A 19931-nucleotide genomic window follows, 5' to 3' on the forward strand; every position below is an offset into this window, starting at 1 on the left:
TTATATTAAATTGTATTCCATAATGTTTTTACCTTAAAGTGCCCTAAGGAAAAATTTTACTTGCTACACTATAAATCACGTAATTAGTCATATGCTGTTTTACAATCAGCAAAAGCAGACGGATCATGCATGCTCAACTATGAAGTGTACATTATTATGAGAGCAATGCAGTTACAAGATCAATACTTATGTATGTGTGTGCAGTATGCTGGCATACCCAGAGGATTTACAATGTGTATATCACTGCTGTAAGTGATATTTTTGGCCTTTTGCCAGGGCATACGGGTACGCACTCTTGCTACTGCAGCATCTAAATTCACAACAGAACTCAGTTCTGTCTCGTGTTGGATATCTTAAAAATGTCCTGTTATCTCACCACAGAAAGTTCTTCTCTTTACAAACCTTGTTATATTGGCTGGCTGAGATTACATGGTATGACATTATCACATGTACATTATATAAAGATGTCTCTCTGAGCCCTTTACTAAGATGGCAGTTTGGATCATGAATGGAGACCCTGGTGTCCACTCCTTGGACACCAGGGTCTTATTGTGGGAGTTGGAAACCGTGGCCATAACCATGGAACATAACTCCTAAAGTGTCATTATACAAAAACAGAAACGCGCCTCTAAGTGTATTACTTTATGATACAGAGAAAACAGTAGTGACAATTGGCAACTCACGAGATGAGAGTAGATAAAAAGCCCAACAGATAGGATGGAAGGATCTCCTACAGGTGAAGAGTGCAGCCACACTGATCTGACTATGCAGAGACTGCGGTCAGGACAGAAAGAGATGCCGGCAGCATCCTGATCATTCTGGGTTCTGTGTTGGGCTGCAGGGTGGAATGCAGTGCAGGAAGAGCGTGTGATGCAACCAAGGATCCAGGACACGACACATTTCTGAGCATGCGTGAGGCTCATACTGAGCTGCTGGCATCTCTTCCTGTCCTGACCGCGGTCTCTGCATAGTCGGATCAGCGTGGCTGCACTCTTCACCTGTAAGCGATCTTTCCATCCTATCTGATCTATCTTTTTTGTAACACAGTTTTCATACTCACAAAGCCACTAAAGCATTTTTTTTGTATAGAGTGAAATATACCTGGTTGATCCTGTCTTCAGCTGTCCCTCCCATCTTCTTTGTGTCCCCACTGCAGGTTGAAATTGTGTAGACCAGCTGGTGTCCTCTATGGAGCATGCTCCAATTTCAGTGCCTTTCTAAACTTTCCATTTACTCCTTTTTCTTATCTGTGCAGCACATGTGACTATAGAGTCACACATGTGGGCATATACACAATGGTAAATTACACCCCCCTCCCTCCTCCTCCATTTCCTCCCATAAGGGGAGGGATATAATATGTTCATCGATTACATTCACTAAGAAAACTCAAGAAAATACTTAGTGTTAATATGAATCTAATTATCTAATTAGTGGCATTGCTAATACCTGCAAAGTAAAACAAAAAAAAAAAAAGCAGATGCCATCTGAACAAAATAAAAGCTGCTAGTGTGAATCATCTTTCACTCTGCCTAAACCATACTATGCACAAAAATACCCATTTCATGTTCAATAAAGATTTATTGAGAGTTGTAAGTCAATTATTTGATATTTGTTATCTAATTTGAATTGCCCTTGAGAAACTGTTTTTCTGTCATGTGACTGGCACATCACCAATCAGGGCTGGCCAGACACAGACTCATATTGTAGAGAGCATACATCAGCAGAGTAAAATGCCAAAAGTTTTATTTCTTGAGAATTCAAAGACTCTGAAATCTCATAAACCTGAAACCTGTCAATTACGTTTTCTCAGCTGCTCCTATGTATTTTTCTGTTGCTATTCTTTTCAATTTTTTTTTTTTTGTAATTTTTTTTTATTTGCAACATCTTTCCTTTATTAAATGATGTTGTAAAATCATTCAGTGTTTTCTCTGGATGCTCTAACTCAAAAAGTATCCCTGCTACTATATTGAAATCTCTGAAATTTCCCTGCCCACCTTGATCATGTGTATTGCAGCCATTTTTAAAAGTCATAATTATTATCGCAGATATTGTGAATGGTTCATGACGGCAGCTGTTTTGGTGTATAACAGGTTAGTTCCATAGTTACCTAAACTTTGTGTCAATCACTGTCAGTCTGCTGGCACTTGGGAATGGGTTGTGGTCTTGCAAGCTCTAAAATCTCTGTACAGGGTGAGACTGAGAGAACTTTTGTCACATATTGGTTGGAGCATAGTGAGATCTCTAATTTTTCACATAATGGTGACATTGGCTAGGATTTGACGCCCTTTGTTGTCACAAAAGTAAATTAAAGTCATTCTCAATCTTTTCAAATCTACAGATTTATATATAATTGTGCCTTGTGATCCTACAATGAAAGCCCTTTTTCTGACACTTCCTGTTAAGGGGTGACAACCCCCCTGTCTCTCTCATTCAATTTCCCTGCTCTGTTGTCATCATGTCACATGTAGTTCTAGTGGAAACTGTAATGGGCTGTGCTGACACATATTGTGCAAACATGGTCCACTGCTGTTACCACCAGAAAGATTAACCTGAGCAATGAGATATACTGTAGCTCTGATGGAGTGAGTGCATGTAGACAGAAAGTGGATGAAAGATACTAGGGGATTGGTATCACCAAGATGCAAAAATGGGTGACAAAAATGTAAGAACAATGTTTTCTAAAATAAAAACAGTATGATAGTTGTTTATGAGATATATTGCTTTATCAAACGAATCCAAAACTGTAGCTTAACCCTTTAACTTCTTATATACCTTAACAGAACCAGAAATTCTACCAGCTTTGGTATCTTGGTGCCAAAAGCTCCTGGGTTAGGCTGAAGAATGTATGTTAAAGTGGAATGGGCCAGTCTGCTTGAAGGGGGTTTATAAAATTCTAGTGGTGGTCTATAAACAAGGAACAGTCTGCTCTGCCCTGCACTTAAGCTGCCCAAGCATACGTTCCTTTGATCTTTCCAAAGGTCTGCTCTTTAAAGTATTGGGAATGTATGCACACAATCTGAAAAGAGATAACATATATGCTAGTTTAAATTCATAATGATTTGCATATTTTAGTAACATCATAAATTGACTGTAAATATAATTTCCACTCAGGGAGCTAAGAAAATTATAGATGAATATAGGAGGGTGATTCATCTAACTCGTTTACATTTTAATAAAGCTTTTATTTATGTGCACAACTTTCACTGACTTTATTTTGAGTTATGACTGCAGCAGCCACATTAATACGTAACAGCTTTTGATTAATGAGTTCCTTTGTAGAGAGGAAAATGATCTCTGTCACTCCATGTACTCTGTTACATGAAAGGTTAGTGTCTGGGCTTATGAGCAGATTAATGTTATCTATAAAAGTGAGTTCAATTCTTTAATATTGTTATGGTTATGAGTAAAAAATAGAATTTCTGAATATAGAAAACTGCAAAGCTCTGCTGACTTTCAGATATGACTGGACATGCACATAAATGATCCTTGTTATTCACATCATAACTAGGATTTGAGATTACAAAGAAGGAAAAAGGCTTCAGAGATTTCCCATCAGTGGTATCAATACAAAAGACAATCTGACGATTTATTGAAATGTTTGGATGATATTGAGAAGAAAATCGCTAGTCTTCCAGAACCCAAAGATGAGCAGAAGCTTAAGGTATTTATGTGTGTGATTGTATCATATAAATAAAGCATACATGTTACTTTTCATTTGCAATGTGAAACTAGATGCAAAAAGTAATGTTTAGAGTGTTACAAAATTTACTAGAATTCTTGCAGTGGAATCTTTATGTATTATTCATCCAATTTCACATTGCATATTTCTTAATATTTCTTTTAAGAATGTATTTTTCTAAGATTATTAATCCATGAAGTCAGAAGGGTTTAGGCAACCTGTGGCTAACCCCATTGCAAAATTTTGGCATAGTGGATATTTTTTTTGTGTAAATATTTAGCAACCATCAATTTTTGCAAATCTAAATAAAACATATATTATTAGCTATGGGCTGATTGTGAAAGAATGTATCCATCCCACCTTCCTAGCTACTTGGTTTCCAAATTTATTTTACAACACTTCCCTTAAAAACACCACACATAATGGTACTCTCAAAAAGTCCATTATGTCAATACAGAGGCATCTGGTTAATTAGAGGTTGAACTATTGAGTTTTGTAATAATCATTTTTTTTATTTAATTTTGTAAAGCAGTTATGGATAACCTTAAAAACAAGTGAAAAAATCATAAACATACAGTATATGTTCTTATATTCATATTATATATTCTTTGCCATCAGTTTTGTTTCCCTAAATGAGTCTCTGAATGCATTTACCCCTTAAAATGTCCTTAAAGTGTACATTTTAATCGCTTTGTAAAAGTAAAATGAAACTCTCTGTTACTTTAGGTATATGGTTTTCATCAATTTATTTGGAAATCTACAGGCTGCCTAATTCCCTTCATTCTAAGTTAATTCAAACAAATAAAATATTTTGGGAAAACAGGGTTATGCCATTGAATAAGACTCACTGCATAATAATTTGCAACAAAAACACATTGTAATAGCTGTTTACCCTTACTATTTACAGTACATAGATACCTACAGTACTTTTTTTATTTAGGTTTTGGTGTGAAACTAAAGCAAAGACTATAAAGAATTTTCAGTGCAAAAACATTTTTAATGTGTAAAACCATACGGGGTCTAGTTATAAAGCAGAGAATAGGTTTTAAAAACATTCTCTGGTGGAGAACCATCCAGGTGCATTTGTTTTAAATAGAAGGGATTGGTTCTTCACCACTGAATGCTTGTGAAAGTTACATTATCTGCTTTATTAATAGAACCCCCAAGAGTTTTATACTTAACAAGGTTTTTAATATGCAAATTAATGTGGTATTTTCTAATTTTCTGCTGCAGTATGGTTGAAATATGTATTTAAATGATGCTCAACCTATGCTTGCTTTAACCCTATTGCTGCCACCAACATAAGGTTTACATTGGCAGCCGTGGTGGCATTTACACACAGTGTCTCTACAGTTCCTAAGCCAACTGTGTCTATCCCAGGCTCTTCTATCCCCCCTTCTGTGTCCAGGGTGGCCATAACAGGTGTTCATGGGCATAGTGGAGGACAATCAGTGAACATTTGTTTCTTGATTGTATCATCCCTGAATGAAGTCGGAAGCGTTGAGCTTTTTGTCACTTTCAGTTTCAGAGCTGTCATTCCCCAGCTGCTGTGGCTAGGAAAAAAAGCTGATCAATCATGATATGGGGTTGTTCTGCCTTGCTGGGATTCAGAGAAAAAGTAGGGGTCTAATATTCCCCAACTGTCTCCTAAAAAAGGACCTGTCGCGCACATTATGCTATCACATGTGATTGAAATATAGTTATGTGCAAACAAATTTTTTAAAAGGGTTCACTTACAATAAAAAATAAAAAACATTTTTAAAGTCCACCCACCCACACATTCAAGCACATACAAAAGCAAACACATGTGCTGGGTGTGTACACATTTATGTACTGCTGCACATGCCATAGTGGTAATAACAATTCGGGGGCCATAATTCACAGTTAACTCTAAATTGATTACCTGTAAAGGCTTTTAAAGCATTACTTATAAACAAGTTTGGGTACTGTAGTTGGTCACCACTTAGTGGGCACACATAATTTTAAGGCTTGACATGTTTGGTCTAATTACTCATCTTTTTTATAACAAAAAAAAAGGGGGGGGGTAATATATTGTGTGCACCAAAGTTACCTTTTGTTTATTTTTTGCTAAAAACATTGATCTGTTGAACTGTATTGCTAATATTTTATGACATAAAAACTGCAACTTCCATCTTTTATTCTACAGGGTCCCTGATTTCAGTAAATAGACCATTTTTAGGAGTTTTAACTAATCTTTCAACCTAAAATTAGTATTTTAAGATGTGCACAAAAATGCAAAAACAGCTCTGGCAGTAAAAGCTTTAAGAGACCCTGTCATTGCCCCATATCAAATAAGATCATAATCTCAAGTGAAAATACTTGCATATACTAGGTTGTCTTTGTCTTAAAATGATTTGTCCCACTGTACTGAAAAAATAAAAATTCACCTTGTAATCACAGTTGAACACTAGAGTCTCTACTTTCCAGATGCATGCAGCTGCTTCCCTACCCTATTACTATTATTAGCCATGGTCTTAATGGACATGGACAATGAAGGACTTACCTGGCCCCTGCCAGGACTTTGGCTGATGGCAGTGCTTAGGACGGGGAGCAGCTTTTTGCATCTGAAATGTGTCAAAATTGGCAGAGGTGATTTAAAAACTAACTAGAGATGTTTATCTTTATATATATATATATATATATATATATATATATATATATACATATATATATATATATATATATATATATATATATATATATATATATATATATATATATATATATATATATATATATATATATATGAAAGGGCAATAAACCCTCCCTTTTCTATCCAAAACATAAAAACAATAAAATAAATTATAGTTGTATATATTTTATACTGATTAAACAGATGTGATTAAAGCCGCTTTAGTTGGTACAATATTTTAAACATAGAGCAGCAGATAATAACCAGAAATTATCTGAAAATTGTCATATTTGTATTTTTTTTTTTAATTTTGTTTAAAAAGATTATGTACAATGTTGTAACGTTTTTCTCTTGTAATTAGGAAAATACCTATTCATTTGCTTATTTATTTTATTATATTTAATATCTTCACTTGTTTCCTCATTTTCGACATCTATATTTATTTCAAATTACCAGTGTCCTCTACTTCAAAGCTACAGCTTTCTAAACCCTAGGTATATTTGGCTGCTAAACCCTCTCCAAATATTGTAAGCAATGACACAGATTCATGATTCTATATTTGTGACAGGAAAAACTGTTAGCACATATTTAAAGGACCACTAAATATAACATTTGCTTACTTTCAGAAACTTGTTTATGTAAAATAATTTCTGTCAACTTTTCTGGATTTGTGAAAACTTCAGAAAAAAATTGAATACTGTCAGTGATACATTTTTAAAATTGCAATAACATCCACATTTTCAGGACAAGCTTTCGAGGTGTACCAAAAAAGCCAACAGAAAGTGTGTCTTGCAAGAAACTAGCAATATCTGTGGCTAAAAGTTTTAACACTTTTTCTACAATGATTTCTCTAGTAAGAGTGTTCATACCTATGATGATGGGTCTGCCTGGATTACCTAGCTTGTGGATTTTGGGCATTAGATAGAAGTCCCTAGTTTCTGGATTATCTGGAATCACACTGATACGTTTGGAATGTAGGTGGGTTGGTAGTGTTTTCATGAGACCTTTGAATTTTTCAGTAAAATTCTGGGTTGTATCATAATCCAGTTTTTTCTCTAGCAACTAGTATTTGCCAGTTTCCTCTGGCCCTCTTGTATGTATTTGTGTGTATCCATCACAACTGCACCCCTTTATCTGTTGGTTTAATGGTGATGGCCTGAATATTGTGTAAATCATGTACAACCTTTAATTCCAGTGATGAAAGGTTGTATGAAATTAGCTTTTTCTGGATGGATATCAGGGATGTAACTCACAATGTGAAGCTGTTAATATGCTGTAGGCGATCAGTTTATCGTTATGTCCTTGTAGAAGTGTGAAGTTGCTGCTCCTTTTCTTTTTGTCCTATTACATTGTTATAGTATTGATTACATTTCCATGAAACAATTTTTTGATTCTTAGTCTCCTGAAGAAATCCTCTATATCTGAGAACAACTTTAAATTATACAATTTGGTTGCTGGGAAGAATGTAAGGTCTTTGGAGAGTATTATTATTATTGTTTCTGGTTGAAAGTTTGGGATCTGACAAATTGATGATTCAAAGTTCCTCTGTTTTATCTGCATTTTCAGTAAGATCAGCATGTTCATATTGGATATCTTAGGATTCTGAATTGGCTTCCTGGTCAAGTGTAGATTATGTGTTGGTTTTATGTTTGGGTTGTATCCAAATACTTTGCTCTTAGTGTTTTGGTTCTTAAAGGGAACTTAAAAATTACTCAGGAAAGAAAAGCTTTTGAACTAAGAACGATAATTTAATTGAAACAAAGGGTGATAGACTAAATGTAGACCTCAGTTTTCTAAATCACTATCCAACAGTTTATGACCACTCTTACTGTACCTCTGTGACTCCTCCCCCTTCCCAGTCAATAACCCACTCCTTTCCTTATCTTATTAACCTTCCAAGTTTGATAACCATTTATATGTATGTTCGTTTGTGTTTTTTCCCCTCAGAGATGTTCTTACATTCTGCTAAAACTATGTGTAATAGGGTGGTTACACACGATTATTTTATTTTCATACAACCAGGGGGTGAGTGAAAAAACTGACAGATTTCCACATCAACAGATTGATAAGTGATGCAGAGATCTCTCCCACTGTGTTATTGCATTTTGATAAGGGGGGGGGGGGACTCCCCCATGCCAGAATACACTAATCAGCACTTGCAGCCATTAGTTGCAAGTGTTTATTGAATGCTGGTTTTTGAGCAAGACTGTTCAACAGAAGTCAGTCATTAGGCTGACTTTCGGTATGTATGTAATGGGCTTTAGTACTGCTTGGGCCTTGAAGAAAGGAGTACACTTCAGAAGCTTGTCTTGAAAATTTGAATGCTAATGCAAGGATACGTTTTTCTCCAGCTTAGACTTCACCTTTGCTATAGAATAAGACTGCTAGTTGTCATTTTGGTTGTCATTTTTTTCATTTTGGTGCCTCCTTTTACCTAACCTGACACAGTTGACACAGAGCTGTATGCTGCACCCAGAAATGTATAAATGCCAGACCAGTTTTTGTTACTTTAAACAGTTACAAATGTTGGTACCCAGATAGCAAGGATAACTTGCCACACATTTGTGGCAGTGTTGAATTGTAAGTCTGTAAACTTGCTGCACATTTTCACTGGCAAGCTGTACACATCCAGAACACTTAAAGCACAAGTTCTAGTTTTTAGCAAATCTACATGGCAAGTCTCTAGAAAGAGCAAAGTTTGCAGTGGTGAGTCTACAGCAAGAGCTCTGCAATTCACAGTGATCCCTGTGGTGGGATGACTATTGCACAACATAACCGAACCAGAACTTGCAGTAGACTTGCAAAATGTTTGCATAGAAAGTTGATCTGGAGTTATGCAATGTAGACTTGCTGCAATTGTGCAACAAACTTGTGAAGCCTGACAAGTCTAGCAATAGCTTAGTCATTTTCAATCTTGCAGCACAGTTGATTGCTATCTGGGTAGTTGCTCTTTTCATAATGTGCTTTTGAAGTTTTAAATTAGTGTTCTTTTAAAAACGAAATTTGCACTGAAAACTCTTTTTAGTCTCTTTAGCGCTTAGCAGTGAAGAAATTGTTTCTTAAAAAATATTAACTTGTGTTATTGTGTATCTTTGTTCCAGATGAACTAATGACTAGCAGTACGTGGATGACTTCTTTCTCATATTAGCACACTCCATTCATCAACTCATGTCCATATGTTATCACCAAGTCGTTCTAAATTACTTCCTTTGAATTTTATTTTTTTATCTCTTTATTTTGCTTCATTATTGCTTTGTTTTGCCATTACCTAGCAAACTCTGTCACAAACTGACACTCTTGTTCTGTAGGTATATTTAATAGATCATATACAGTATGTAAAATTAAACATTTACATATCCATGCAGGTAAGAATTGCAAAGCGCATGGACATAAGATAGATTTGTTAAACTAGAAAGTTAAACACAGTCAAAATCTTACAAAGAATGAAGTGACAGTGTTAGCATAAGTACTCTTCTGCTACTTTTAATGTAAGTTCATTATCTAGCTAGCTAATTGCCCTGGGCCCTGTATTGGTTTTGCTCACTAGGAGATTGATGGAGAATTGGAAAAGAAGAAAGAAGAACTGAATGCAGTACACAGACAAGCTGAACGTTTGTCTAAGGATGGGGCTGCCAAAGCAGTGGAGCCAACTCTGATCCATCTTAACAAACGCTGGCGAGAAATTGAGAGCAAATTTGCTCCTTTCCGAAGACTGCACTATGCACAAATTGTGAGTTATAATTGCAAACCTGATAGTTTGCAACTAACCAAATTCTACTAACACTGAGGTGTAGAAAGTGTGATCTAATCTCATGAATGACTGTCACTACCCAATGCTCTAAAACAGCTTTAACTGTTTGCAATATGCTACCCAATTTAAACATACCATGTGTTCCAAACAGTCATCAATGCATGTTACTTTTTGTTGCTCTGTTCATTATATCATGACATCTCACAGAATGCAGTCCATGTTACTCTTCATTGTAAATCTTTCAAACAAGTACAAGTTGGATTCCAGACTCTCATTTCATGCATTTTTGTTTTACTGTATATGTGTGAAAACAGTAGTCCTGGGTTATTTACCATAAATAGCTACATGCATCATATTTTCTAAACATTGCTATAGTAGCAGTTAGCTGTGCCATAGCAGTGATACAATGGATATATAAGCACACATCAGTGACTAAAATGCATCTAAAACTCGCACTGCTGAAAACAGTTAAATTACGCTTTTGCTTTTATTTGGCTATCATAGGAGATTAATACATGTTTAAATGTGGAATTTCTATAAGAATGGATGGAGGGTTTAAAAAGCTATGTGTGTGTTTGTTTGTCCATGCAAGGCTACTTAAAGCAGAACTGAAGTCCTGGAACGTTCTTTTGTTTTAATAATCCAACGCACCTAACTGGCTCTGGATTCTTCTGGGTTCTGGGCTGTGGCTGTCTTCATTGGGTGGCACAGGATGACATCACTCCTGTATATCCACATGAGTTTAATCGTCCAGGCACAAAGGTACTGTGCCAGAATGTAAGCTGGTCTGCGATTGTGCAGTTCAGTGTGCATTCCAAAGAAGACAGCAAGCAGGCAGGTAAGTTTATTTTATTGCAGAAGACACAATGCAGGTCTCTTCTGTAATAAAGAGCCCGCCTGCTCACAGACTTTCAAATTGGCAATTTAGTTCTGCTTTAAAGAAAATGCCTGATCTAGGGAATTTATTTAAGGATCTGGTGTTAATTAGTGGATAATGCCAGTCTCCAAAGTAATTGGAATGTGAGACTAGGATAGAAACCTTAATAAGAATCTTGTCATTGACTTCTGTCCTGCTTCTGTGTGAGTGTGTAGGGATGAGTTGGAAAATAATATACAGTAGCTGACATAATAGAGATTAGATAAATAGCAATTGTAGCTTTGAAGATACTTGTTTAGAAAGATTTCCACTTATGTTTAATGTATTGTTCATCATATTTACTTACGTAGTTGGGATCATTTACTAAAATAACTGAGAATATTTATTCAATAAATTGTATAAATATTCCTTTTGCTTTTCCAATTATGTGAAAAGCAAATTCCTGTTTTGAATATTCAGTCAGGTGCAGATGAAATAGGTAAACAGAAATTTGCTTTTCACATATTTGGATAACAGGAATAATTATTCACAAAATGTTTTTGTGTGAAGATTCTACACTCCTTTAGTAAAGCCTTAGGAGTTTACCAAAGTCTATTTCAAGTCATCTAGACTTATTTCACTAAGAATTTATTTGGTGAATTAAGTGTCTATGTTAGAGGAAAATGATGCCTTAAGGATAAGGAGCAATAACGTTGTAACTGTTATCCATGACCACAACTGTTCTACAGGAGGATGAACCTACATAACCATTAAGGCTGAGGTTTTTTAATTTTCTAGTTTTCTTATCAATATCAGTATAATAGTAACAGTTATTGCAGCCATGTACCTGATGCTAAATTACTATATTTAATATAGATATTGGGCCAAGAAATTTTGAAGCACATTAAACACAAAAAAAAGAACAGTGGTGTTCTTAAATGCAACCCACATTTTTCTGGACATCTTTCATCTAATTTTTCCTAAGTCCAGTGCCCATAAGAGATAAGTGATAACACTAATTAGCATACATGTGTTCATATGAAACTAAGCACTATATTTCCATATCTAAACAGCATACGTTTTTTTTTTAAACAAACTAATATTCGTTCTGTTATTTACTTTAGTTACACGTGTCCTTTAATTATAAAGATGGCAACGCTAAAGTGTAAAATAATTGTAAAGGCAGAAGGTTTTTTACCTTCATGCAGTCTTTGCATAAAGGTAAAAAACCTGTGTGCAGCATGCCCCACGGATCCCTCCTAATATTTACACAAGCCCCATCTGGATCCAGCGATGTGCACAAGAGCAGCAGTTCTCCTGGTTTTCTCCCTCCTCGTTGGCTGAGACACAGCAACAGCCATTGGCACCCACTGCTGTCAATCACAGCCAGTCATGAGTGAGCGGGGCAGAGTGGGGCCGTGCTGCACTCTGTGTGTCTTTTGGACACACAGAGGCGCTTGAGAGTGAGCATCCACGAGTGCCCTCATAGCAAGTGGTTTGGGGAAACCCGAGAAGAAGAGGATGAAGAAGGTGCTCTGTCTAAAACTATTGCACAGGGCATGTAAGTACAACATGTTTTGTTAATAAAAAAAAGCATGAACCTTTAACCACTTACGGACTGCCTGCCACAGTTTTACGTTGGTGCTATGACATTATATATTGGTGTTATGACAGCAGATAGCGGCCATAACCCCGGTATTTTTTTAAACTGTGGGCGGTCCTCTTTTACAAAAGTGTGGTCCCAGCAGCGGATTTGCTGCAGGATCACCTTTATGGGTGGCGGGAGTAGTGACCCCCTCCCGCCTTTTCCAGGTCATTTTCCCCACTTACTGGACCTGTCGGTAGCGGGGAAAATGATCCGGTCCGCTGTCCACTCAACTCTATGGAGGACTGGAGTGACATCATACGTCGCTTCCTAGCAATGGATTTAAAAAGCCCATTTTCTTTTCATCATGAAAAAAAATGACTTTGTGTAGATGTGAGAGAGATCTGAGATCTTTTTGACCCCAGATCTCACATTAAAGAGGTCCTGCTATGCTTATTTCTATTACAAGGGATTTTTAGATTCCTTGTAATAGGAATAAACGTAATCAAAACAACGATTTAAAAAAAAAAAAAAAAACAGTGTAAGAATAAAATAAATAGTAAAAAAAATAAATCAAAGCGCCCCATCCCCGTTATCTCGCGCGCAGAAGCGAACGCAAGCGCAAGTCGTGCCCACATAGGTAAATGGTGTTTAAACAACACATGTGAGGTATTGCCATGATCATTAGAGCTACAGCAATCATTTGAGCCCTAGACCTCCCCTGTAACTCTAAACTGGTATCCAGTAGACATTTTTAAAGTGTCGCCTATGGGGATTTTTAAGTACCAATGTTTGTCGCCATTCCATGAGCGTTCGCAATTTTGAAGCATGACATGTTGGGTTTTTATGTACTCAGCGTAACATTATCTTTAACATTATAGAAAAAACAGAAACAAATATTGCAACAATCTCCATTTTATTCTCTAGGGTCTTTGCTAAAAAAGAAAAAATGTATAATGTTTGGGGGTTCTAAGTAATTTTCTAGCAAAAAACAAAACAAAAGAGATTTTAACTTGTAAACAACAAGTGTCAGAAAAAGGCCCGGTCCAGAAGTGGTTAATAACACTATAATTTGCTTGTATTTAGATTTTTCTGGTTCCTCCTTGGTTCTGGTTCTGGTTCCTTCTTGGCAGCATACTGCTGTACATACATTTCTGAAAACATTACAGCATCCTGCCTCATTACTCCCCTAAGAACCTTTGGGCCTTATGTAAACAGAGGCTTGCTTTTGGGAGGAAGTATGCAAATATTGAAATGCCTTGGTGGGTAGAAGTCAGTGTGAAGAAGTGGGTATCCCTAGGCAGGCTGCATTAGCATGCACACTGCCCAAGGTAATTCTGGCATTTGATTCTGATCATCCATGATTAAAAGAACTGTAACCCACCAAATGAAAGAGGCAGAGCAGGGACAGTCAGGCTGGGGAGAAATTACCTAAATTTGGCTGGGCATCCTCAAGCCAGAAAAAGATGGGGCCCATTTAATTTACTGCAGCTTGCAAAGCACATGAGAATCTCACAGAGTACAGTGAAATCGGAGTAATTAATTCCAGTGCAGAAGCCGAGCCTGTTAAACTGTACTATACTAGTAAGGTCAGCTTTTAATTCTAATAGCTAAATGAGTTACTCCATGTTCTTCCATCTTTTTGAGCTTACTTAATAGTTAAAACATCTGGCTGTAAGTAGGGATGATCGAACGGTTCGGGTCGACCATCGGTTCGGCCCGAACATCGGGTGTTCGAGGTTCAGCCGAATTTAGAACTTTTTGCCCAAAAAGTTCGGAATTCGGCAACCAGAACCGACCAAAAGGCAATGCTTCAGGAAATGGGCTTTAAAGGCCCGTGATTGGACCATAACCATTAGTAAAAGCCAATTGAGAGGGCAGAAGAATGCTAGGAATGTGATTGGAGTGACTAGGGGGTCCCTAGACCAATCATTAGTGAATACGCCCCCAAGTATATAAGATAGCCCCTTCCATATTCCTAGCATTGTTATACAGGACATGGAAGAGAGTGGAAGCAGTTCTGTTAATTTTACTTTAAAAGTGTCATTTAGCATTTATTAGTGTGAGGAAAGGGATATCTAGTGTAGTTAGAGTGCTCCTTTGCACTTTAGTTAGCTTTAATTTATTCAGTTTCTGTAGGGAAAGTGTGAGGTGTCAGGGTGACCGTAATGTAGTGTAGGGTGAACTGACAGTGACTGCTATGGCAGGGTGACCAAACCCTTCCATAACAGGGTGACTGCTATAGAGAAAAGCTAGTTTCTCTGAAGTCACGTTCGTTTCTGTAATATGGCTTCGCCGCCGACAGCATTTTTGGCTGCAGGCGTTGCTAGTGCTTTTTTGAGCACATGTTTGGAGTCATAAATTACATCTGAACATGTGTATAGGGGGTATATAAACACACCAATGTCTGTATATATACACACCTGCACATACACAGGTGTGAAAGGAGCAGAAAAAACTACTTGCGCTAATTAAATAATTAACACCAATATATTTCTGCTCCTATCACACCTATATATGTCTAGGTGTGTATACACATATAAGTATGTGTGTATATACACCACTATACACAAGTTCAGATGTTTTGCCTGCCTCCAAAGAACCCAAAAAAATGCCCAAAAAAAACGCTAGCCTCAAAAAAAAAAAAACGCCCAGGTGTGTTGTTGCAGGCATTTTTTGGGGGTTTTTGGAGGCAGGCTAAACATCTGAACTTGTGTATAGTGGTATATACCACTATACACAAGTTCAGATGTTTTTCCTGATTCCAAAGAACCCCAAAAATGCCCAAATAAACGCTTGCTACTAAACCGGCAAGGTGTAACAGGGGCGAAGCCAACTACCTGTGTTCTAAGTGACAAAATACAAACAATCTTTTTTTTTATGGTTCTGGACATGCTACAGAGCTGAAACTTCACAGGTACACTTTTTAGACCCCCCAGATACTAAATCCAAAATCAAAAAAATCTCTTTTTTTATTTTATTTTTTATTTTTTCAATAATTGGCTTTTTTTTCAAAAATGACAATTTTTAAGAACTTTTTTGTGTGATTAATAGTCCCTGGGGCATGACCCAGAACCCTAGGCACTTTTTAGGGGCATTTATTGGGTTTTATGGCTTTAAAATGGTGTTTTTTGATTACCGAAGTTCGGGTCCCATTGATTTCAATGGGTTCTGAAATCCGGGCCGAACTTTCGGGTAGTTCGGATGTTCTGGCCGAACCGAACTTTTCAAAAGTTCGATCATCCCTAGCTGTAAGCACACTAATTTAAACATTACAGTGCTGTTTCATACCTACCCTTAACACAATTGGAAAAAAAGAAGGCTGTAGGCAAACCAAATCTAGAGTACAATGTAATGTTGCCTATACAGTATATACAGTATGTCTAACTGCAGTGCTGCCTATTAAAGTCATTTTTTTTTTAAATATTTGATAATCCTACTGTAAATTCAAAGTACAATGCACTACCACTAACGAATCCACATAATTTATAATCACTTGCTTTATTTTAGAAATATTTTAGTTCAATTTTATCACAAGGGCATTAAAGGCCAAAAATAAAGATTTATTTATTTTTTCAAATTTTGTTTGCTACATTGTATAATGGCCACGGCCTTTCTTTGGTATATGCCCAACATTGTAGATTAGGGTTTTTTAACAATTACAATATGCTGAATTCAAAGGCTGTGTATAGTAAACATTAAAAAAATAAGATCCATGTGACAAAAAAAAAACATTATCTGATTATCTTCCAATATCTACCTGCCCATTATCACTAAACAACAAGTGTGTGCGTAGGTATAAATGAGACACAGTACTTCTCAGCCACTTCTTCCTGAAGTCATGATAGGACAATGAAACACGTCAAGGGCGTGGCCGGATGATGTCCTCACATTGACAGAAGCCAGAAGTCAGCCATCTTTGGAGTGGTATCTAAAGCCAAAGTATAACCTTAAGAGAGTAATGCTTGTTTAAAGTGGAAGTAAATTTGTTTTTTAATCAAATGGCTGACCTATTGGTTTCTTCTGCCATAAATGCACACTTCTGCCTGTCAGGTGTCATGTTCACTTTGCGGTGCGTGCGCAGCTCAGAGCACATTTACGGCCCGGATTGGCCCTCGATCCCTGCCACAGGTTATGTGACTCCTGTGCACATGTACGGGAGTGCCATCATTGCGGCCTTATTTATCAAGTTGCCGAAGGCACAGGACCTGGAAGGAAGATGGGGTGAAGATGAAGGCACCATATGACATGTAAGTCTGCCATAATGTACTAATATGCTATGCATACTAGTACATTATGGAATAACCCACCTGGGGGGTCTTAAGAAAAAAAAATGATGGCAGACTTTAAAAGGCAATCATTCTATATGCAATGGATGAAGTGTACTCATTTTGTGAGTGAGATTTTAACCCGTTTTGTTTTAATAAATTGATCTGATAAGCTGATACAGTATATTGCACAAGGAGGTTCTTTGTGTTCCTTTGAGCTGCTTTTGGAGGAAAGGTGTTCATATATGGAGAAAGACACAGATTAAAGTTTACATGGAGATAAAGTCTTTTTAAAGGGCAAGGTGCATATTGTCCTGATTTTCAATAAGTCAAAATCTGAAGTAAGCAGCCTGTTTGGAAGATGGAAAAAGCACTTTGTGGTGGTGATTAGTTTAGAATATTCACTGGGGCATGTTTCATTTTTCATGGACTCAAAAGGAGGGGAACTAATAATACACTGCTCAAAATAATTTAAGGAACAGTTTCAAAACACTAGATCTCAATTGGGAAAATTATCATGCTGGATATTTATACTGATATGGACTGGTTAATGTGTTCGGAAGCAAAGGATGCCACATCGTTTGATGGAAATGAAAATTATCAACCTACAGAGGGCTGAATTCAAACACACCCCAAAAAGTGAAAAAATAATGCAGCAGGCTAGTCTATTTTGCTAAAATTTCATTGCAGCAACTCAGAATGATACTCAGTAGTTTGTATGGCCCCCACATGCTTGTGTTCATACCTGACAATGTCGGGGCATGCTCCTAATAAGACGATGGATGGTGTCCTGGAGTATTTCCTCCCAGATCTGGACCAGGGCCTCACTGAGCTCCTGAACAGACTGAGGTGCAACCTGTCGGCTTCAGATGGACCAAAACACAATGTCCCAGAGGTGTTCTATTGGATTTAGGTCAGGCGAGAGTGGGGGCCAGTCAATGATCTTAATTCCTTCATCCTCCAGGAACTGGCTGCATACTATCACCACATGAGGCCCTGCATTGTCGTGCACTAGGAAGAACCCAGGACCCACTGCACCAAAGTAGGGTCTGACAATGGATCCAAGGATTTTAACCCGATACCTAATAGCAGTCAGGATGCCATTGTCTAGCCTGTAGTGGTCTGTGTGTTTCTCTATGGACATGCCTCCCTAGACCATCTTTGATATACCACCAATCCGGTCATACTAAAGTTCTCCATGGTTTCTCCAGACCCTTTCACAGCTGTCACATGTGCTCAGGGTGAACCTGTTCAAATCTGTGAAAAGTACAGGGCACCAGTGGCGGACCTGCCGATTCTGGTGTTCAATGGCAAATGCCCATCTAGCTCCACGGTGCCGGGCAGTGAGCATAGGGCCTACTAGAGGACGTCGGGCCTTCTGGCCACCCTCATAAAGTATGTTTTTGATGTTTGGTCAGAGACATTCACACCGGTGACCTGCTGGAGGTTATTTTGCAGGGCTCTGGCAGTGCTCATTCTGTTCCTCCTTGCACAAAGGAGCAGATACCGGTCCTGCTGATGGGTTAAGGACCTTCTACAGCCCTGTCCAGCTCTGCCTGTGTCCTGGAATCTCCTTCATGCTCTTTAGACTGTGCTGGGAGACACAGCAAACCTACTGGCAATGGCACGTATTGATGTGCCATCCTGCAGGAGTTTAACTACCTATGTGACCTCTATAGGTTCCAGGTATTGCCTCATGTTACCAGTAGTGACACTGACCATAGCCAAATGCAAAACTAGTGAAAAACAGTCAGAAAAGATGAGTAGGTGGAAAAACATTCAGTGGCCTCCACCTGTGAAACCATTCCTGTTTTGAAGGTCACCTTATTGTTGCCCATCTAGTGCACCTGTTGTTACTTTCATTAACGCCAAAGCAGCTGAAACTGATTAACAACCCCCTCTGCTACTTAACTAACCTGATCAATATCCCAGAAGTTTAACTGACTTGATGCTATACTCTGAATAAAAAAGTGTTCCTTTCATTTTTTTGAGCGGTGTATATATATGTTTTTTTCACTACATTTATTTTTTCACTAATCATTTTCTTATAAGTTATTGTTACACTATATGTTGGACTTTGCACTTTATATATTGTGATGGAAGATATTCAGATATTTTTTTTTTTTTTAGTCACGTGGATTTATTATTTATGCATTTGAAAGATATTTATATGCTATCTATATGGTTTTGTTTTGTATGATTGCACAGTTTTTTTTTAAATATATTTTTATTGCAATTTTGGTGTGGGAACACATAACAGTTGCAGAAATAATTTATATTATTTATTAAACTTTTAGTCACAACTGGTGTGGTAGCGTGTTAGACTCTGGTATAGTATAGTAAAAATTACTGTCCAGGTCATTGACAGAAAAAATATACCTCTGGGGGTAAAGCTCCCCAGTGGTATAGAGAAAGTGGTTACTGACCGGCAAGTTCAACAGGTAGTGATCTATAAAGTGCACAAGTTTATTGAAAAAATATCAGTGTTAAAAAAGCATGTACAATGACACGAGTAGCTTGTAGAGGACCACAGTATGTACACATACCCACCACCTAATCAAAAGCATGTGTCACTCACACAAAACAGACAACAGAGAACACAGTGTGAAAGGTGGTGAAGACAAAAGGCAAAAAAGAAAAAACAAAAAGGTCCCTGTATAGCGTGCGGACGCAGTGGAATATGTGCAGTATGATGGTCAGTACGGAAAAGAGCCCTGTAGTGGTGGAAAAGATAAAATATCTCAGATCTAAACCTACCATATATTGCTCCTAGCCCATAAATAGATCTAGCTTGAAAGCTAATGAATGGTGTCAGACCCTAAATGTGATAATGCTTTTACTTTTTTGGTGTAAAGTTCCATGAATAGAGTTCTGTTCCTTAGTGACCTTAAGGAAGTGCAATACACGTCATCTCACTGGTTAGGTGAAAGGTGCTAAGGGTCACAAGCTGACATATAGCATTCCGCATGTAAAAGGCAACATTAGGGCTGTAGTAGAGCTGTAATTATAGTCGACCAGAGGGTAGCCGCAGGGTGTGGTGGGCGGGACAGGCATATGTAATGGGGGTAGTCCACATGAAGGATGAACAAGAAAGTCTTACCACAAATATGCCCGGACCAGGATAGCCGCAAAGGACCAC

At 37.5% G+C, this 19931-nt stretch overlaps 1 protein-coding gene across 1 annotated transcript in view; it reads left to right on the plus strand.

Moving 5' to 3' along the window:
* Positions 1–19931, plus strand: part of DMD (dystrophin) — a 3625631-nt gene that overhangs the window by 1665941 nt on the left and 1939759 nt on the right. Inside the window, exons 40-41 of the mRNA XM_082246191.1 lie at positions 3509–3661; positions 9880–10062. Coding sequence (XP_082102317.1) covers positions 3509–3661; positions 9880–10062 — 336 coding nt within the window. The remainder of the gene's footprint in view (positions 1–3508; positions 3662–9879; positions 10063–19931) is intronic.

Source organism: Pelophylax lessonae, assembly GCF_965119305.1.
Source record: "Pelophylax lessonae genome assembly, chromosome: 2".
NCBI classification, from domain to species: domain Eukaryota; kingdom Metazoa; phylum Chordata; class Amphibia; order Anura; family Ranidae; genus Pelophylax; species Pelophylax lessonae.